At 48.5% G+C, this 5,556-nt stretch overlaps 1 protein-coding gene across 3 annotated transcripts in view; it reads right to left on the reverse strand.

Moving 5' to 3' along the window:
• The window catches only part of PEX1 (peroxisomal biogenesis factor 1), a 92,064-nt gene extending 86,654 nt beyond the window's left edge, over positions 1 to 5,410 (reverse strand). For 2 of the 3 annotated variants that reach the window (XM_056519019.1, XM_056519021.1), the window contains exons 1-2: positions 5,255 to 5,410; positions 138 to 278 (exon numbers count right to left, since the gene is read on the reverse strand). In XM_056519019.1, coding sequence (XP_056374994.1) covers positions 138 to 278; positions 5,255 to 5,368 — 255 coding nt within the window. In that variant the 5' untranslated portion in view covers positions 5,369 to 5,410. The remainder of the gene's footprint in view (positions 1 to 137; positions 279 to 5,254) is intronic. The other variant, XM_056519020.1, reaches the window with a different exon arrangement.
• Between the last annotated feature and the right edge of the window lie 146 nt (positions 5,411 to 5,556).

Below are 5,556 nucleotides of genomic sequence, written 5' to 3' on the forward strand. Positions count from 1 at the left end.
CGGGAAGGATTAAGATTTCTAAATAGAAGCAATTTACAAATCTGTATAACTTTCTGGCACCAGTTGATATGAAAACATTTCTATCTCACTGGAGTTCCCCTTTAATATCCCCAGATTGCGTGGACACCCCCCAGTACCTGCTGTCCATCCACAAGTCCCAGTTTCTCTCCCAGCTGCCTGTTGAGTTCCACCATAGTGTAGTCTGAAATCCTACGATTCTCCATCCACCCGAGATAGACCGGCTGCTCTTCCTCCCATGACACCTGCAGAGCGCAGCACTAGGTAAAAGAAAAGAAATGAGTGAGGGATCCCATAGAACAGTGGTCTCCAAATTGTGGACCTCCTGCTGTTGCAAAAACTACAACTCCTAGCATGCCCGGACAGCCGGAGGCTGTCTGGGCATGCTAGGAGTTGTAGTTTTTGCAACAGCTGGAGGCCACTGTCAGACTTGCATTGTAAATCTGTCTTGGTCACGTGACAAAGCCAGGACATTTTTTTTTTTTTTTTTTTTTAAAGTGACAGTGCCCATTTATAGGGGTATTCCAGGAAAAAAAAAATATATATATTTTTTAAATATATATCAACTGGCTCCAGGAAGTTAAACAGATTTTTAAATTACTTCTATTAAAAGATCTTAACCCCTTAAGGACCAGGCACGTATGAGTACATCCGTGGGAATTTTGCATCCCGCTGTGCGCCGAGTGGGTTGCGAAACCGGATGCCTGCTGAAATCGTTCAGCAGGTGTCCGAGGCAAACGCCGAGGGGGGTCCTGAGACACCTCCCCCGCCCCCCATGTCAGCGATCGCAGAAAATCTCATGTCAATTCAGACATGCGATTTTCTGCTACTCCGGGCTGATCAGGTCTCTGGTAACCCGATCACCCGTAAAATAGTGATCTGACCTGTCAGTGACAGCCCAGATCATCTTGCAGGGTAGGAGTGAGGTCGTAGTGCTGCGATCTCCTCCTATCCCCTGCCATTGGTCAGAACTGATTCTGACCAATGGCAGAGCAGGACAGTGGGTTGCCATGGCAACCCCCCCCCCCCCCCATTCTGCCCACCCCTGGATGTCGCGGGGAACATGGGAAGAAGATGGAGGTCGGTACCTGCAGGAGAAGATGCCTGGGAACAACTGATCGTCGCTGCAGACTGCTGGATCCTGGCTCAGGTAGGGAAGCAACGTGTGTGTGTGTGGGGGAGGTATGGTAGAAACTGGATGGAACTGTACACACATACAGTTCTGTACGGTTCCCATTGACTCCCATGTTTAAAAAAAAAAAAAAAAACCTATACGGGTCAATACTGTTTTTCACCTGGACCAAAAACTGTGGTACGCCACGGTTTTCTGTCCAGAAAAAAAACATAAAAAACCGTGTGGTGTGAAAAACGGAGACAACCGTATGCAATATGGTGCATACGGTTTTGAATGGAAAGTCTATGGGCACGGTTTTCTGTACAGTTCCATATGTTTTTTTGGTTTTAAACCGTATCCAAAAACTGTATAGAAAGTAGTTCTGTAACATCTGTCCCTTCAAATTTTGCAATTTTCATGAAATTTTTGAAAATTGCTGCTATACTTTGAAGCCCTCTAGTTTTTTCAAAAAGCAAAAATATGTCCATTTTATGACGCCAACATAAAGTGGACATATTGTATTTGTGAAGAAAAATAAAATTTATTGAGAATATCCATTTTCCTTACAAGCAGAGAGTTTCAAAGTTAGAAAAAAATGCACCATTTTCATGAAATTTGGGGATTTTTCACCAAAAAAGGATGCAAGTAACGATGAAAATTTACCACCAAAATAATGTAGAATGTCACGAAAAAAAAATCTCACAATATTCGGTAAAAGCGTTTTCGCGTTATTAATTCATAAATTGACGGTGGTCAGATGTGCAAAAAATTCTCTGGTCCTAGAGTGAAAATTGGCCTGGTCCTTAAAGGGTAGCTCCCACCATGACTTTTTTTTCTGTCCCTGCCTATTACCCATCTATCCCTAACCCCCTCCCTGCCTTTAATTTTTTTTTTTTTTTACATATTAAAAATGCCTTTTGTCTGCCTGGCAGTGTGCTCACTACCAGGCAGACTTCCCCAGCAGGCACCACGTCACTGATGCCTGCTGGGGCCAACACTTCCGCCCGTAGTTCACCTATACAGGGCGACTCCAGCTGTTTCCCCACTGCAACTCCCAGCTTGCCCTGACATCTATTGGCTGTCAGGGCATGCTGGGAGTTGTAGTGGGGAAACAACTGGAGGCACCCTGTATAGGTGAACACCGGATCTGTGATGGCCGCACATACCGCTCCCCTCTGAGCAGCCCACAGACCCCCCCCGGCCCCGTCGCGCCGCTCAACCCACTCCCCCCTCCCCTTTAGTTCACCCAGAGTACCCCCTCCCCGCCGCGCAGCCCGCAACCTAGTGCTGACCGGTATGACCTAATATGTATATCACGGTATTACCGTGATACCATGGGGGAAACAGTGTATAAGTGCAGCGGCTGACAGTTAACCCCTTCCCCGCCATGGGGACCGTGCGCATGGCCCCCATGGCGGGGAAGGGGTTAACTGTCAGCCGCAGCGCTATCATGATTTCCCCCATGGGCGCACTGACGGCTATTCACTTACATTTTCGCCGCTGCACAGTTTATAATCCCGGTTCCCAGCTGCGGCCGCTGCAGAGCTTTCTCCCCCTGCAAGCGCAGAATGTGCAGACGCAGCGCTTCTGATCTTCGTCCCTGCTCCGTTCTCTGATCCCCGAGCAGGGACGGGAATGTGAGAATCAGCAGAGCCTTCTCCCCCTGCAAGCGCTGAATGTACGGGTGCTGCAGAGCTTCTGATCGGGGTCCCTGCTCGGGGATCAGAGAACAGAGCGGGGATGAAGATCAGATGCCCTGTGCCAGTCACATTTAGCGCTTGCAGGGGAAGGAGGCCCTACAGAGCCCGCGCCTGGGGACGGGCACGATAAACAAATAGCCTGCAGGAAGGGGAGAGGGGGCTGAGCAGGGAGCCGGCTCGGGGCTGAGGGAAACATCAGAGCCAGGGGGTGAAGTTTCTGCGCTTTCCCCGGGCTCTGATCACTGAGAGCCAGCGGCAGCGGGGATGTGCACCGTACGTGAGCTCAGCGGCTCCCGTCCAGCCCTACCGCAACCCCACCGCTCCGCTCAACCCCCTCAATTCACCTATTCAGTGTCCCTCCAGCTGTTTCCCCACTACAACTCCCAGCTTGCCCTGACATCTATTGGCTGTCAGGGCATGCTGGGAGTTGTAGTGGGGAAACTGGAGGCATACTGAATAGGTGAACACGCAACCCCCCCCCCCCCCCCCCATAATACTTTACCTTGTCCCCAGGAGCCTGCGCGCATCCACTTCCTTCAAAGCGCTCGCTCCCGCCTGTCTGATTGACAGGCGGGAGCGAGCACCGCAGTGACTGAATTTCGACTCACTGCCAGGCTTAAATGAGTCGAGATTCTGTAGTGACGTCACTGCTGAATGCATTCAGCCACTAGGAGGGCGACCCCTAGTGGCCGAATTTAAAAGTGATTTTAAACTGGTTTAAAATCACTTTTTTTTTAATTAAAGTATATTAGAGATATGTTGTAGTACTTAAGTACTACAACATATCAATTTTTTTATTTCATAACAGTGCCCATTTAAGGGGTTAAACCTTTCAATAATTATCAGCTGCTGAAGTTGAGTTGTTCTTTTCTGTCTGGCAACAGTGCTCTCTGCTGACACCTGTCTGTATCGGGAACTGCACCGAGTAGAAGAGGTTTGCTATGGGGATTTGCTTCTACTCTGGACGGTTCCCGAGACAGGTGTCATCAGAGAGCACTTAGACAGAAAAGAACAACTCTACTTCAGCAGCTCATAAGTACTGAAAGGGTTAAGATCTTTATAATAGAAGTAATTTGCAAATCTGTTTAACTTTCTGGAGCCAGTTGATATATATATATCTATATCATGTATAAAAAAAAGTATTTTCCTGGATAACCCCTTTAAGCTGCAGTAGAATTGATCAGTAGCCGGATATTAGTCGCACCCCCTCCCCCAGTCTAGACTCCGCCGGACGCCATTACTCATTAACATCAATTAATTCTGCAGAGCAAAGGTTGTATTACAGAGTTACGCTGCAGCGCTCACGTATCACTGGAGAGACATTACTGACGCTGCAGCACAACTCATATGGAGCAAAGTTTAACCCCCCCCCTTTTTTTTTTTTCCTTCAAACAGCTTTATTGTTTACACAGAGACAGGACAATGGAGCCAGAAAGAGAATATTTACTGTAGTGAGACTTGCTGGACAAGTGCCATTCTGTGCAAAGATGGTGAGAGGAATGGACGTCACCTGATCCCCAACCTGTGACTCCAGCTGTCACATTAGCAACTACTGTCATGGCATGCTGGGAGTTGTAGTTCTGCACCAGCTGGAGACACTGGGGACTATGTTATATGCCTAATAAATCTAAATCTCTGAGCGAGTTGAAAATCAGTTTTTTCCAACTAAGGTGCCTCTGTTGCAAAACTACAACTCCCAGCATGCTCTGACAGCAGGATAGTCCCTAGCTGATGCAAAACTACAACTCCCAGCATGCTTTGAAAGCAGGATGGTGCCTGGCTGATGCAAAATAACTCCCAGCATGTTCAGATGGCAAGATGGTCCCCAGCTGATGCAAAACAACTCCCAGCATGCTCTGACAGTAGAATAGTCCCCAGCTCATGCAAAACTACAAATCCCAACATGCTCTTGTAGCAGGAAAGTCCCAAGTTCAGGCAAAACTACAACTCCCAGCATGATCTGACAGCAGGATGTGCCCATCTGATGCACAACTATAAAACTCCCAGCATGCTCTGACATCAAAGTAGTCCCCAACTGATGTAAAACGACGACTCCCAGCATGCACTGGCAATAGGATGAATCCTGGCTGATACAAAACTACAACTCCCAGCATGCACTGGCAATAGGGTAATCCCTGGCTAATACAAAACTACAACTCCCAGCATGCACAGTAGGATAGTCCCCAGCTGATGCAAAACTACAACTCCCAGCATGCACAGTAGGATAGTCCCCAGCTGATGCAAAACTACAACTCCCAGCATGCTCTGACAGCAGGATGATGGGACCTGTAATTTTACAACTAGAAGCCGCCGGGTACACGTGTGACCGCAGGGTAGTGGGGCCCCTCCGGAGATGCGCACAGCCTGCAGGGGGCGACAGATCAGCAGGTGACAGCAGTCATATCATGGGGATCCGTCTCACCTGTTCCAGGCGCAGCTGTGCCCTGAGTTCGTGTGACAGGCGCAGAAACGCATCCTTAGTGCCGGTTAATGTTAGGGTGACCGCCGCAGCCCCCGTTATTCCCCCTCCCAGCATTCCCCGCAGCGGTTCCAGATCACAACATGATCTCTAGTGTGCAGGGAACCCACAGCTACAGGGACAACGCATTCTACCAATGGGGGGGAGCAGCTTACCGTTATCAACCAAAAACTGTTGTATTAACCATTTAATCACGGTAAACATTGACAACACTTTAATGTGTTTCTAAAAAAGAAAATACATGA

This window comes from Hyla sarda, chromosome 5, assembly GCF_029499605.1.
Source record: "Hyla sarda isolate aHylSar1 chromosome 5, aHylSar1.hap1, whole genome shotgun sequence".
NCBI classification, from domain to species: Eukaryota; Metazoa; Chordata; class Amphibia; order Anura; family Hylidae; genus Hyla; species Hyla sarda.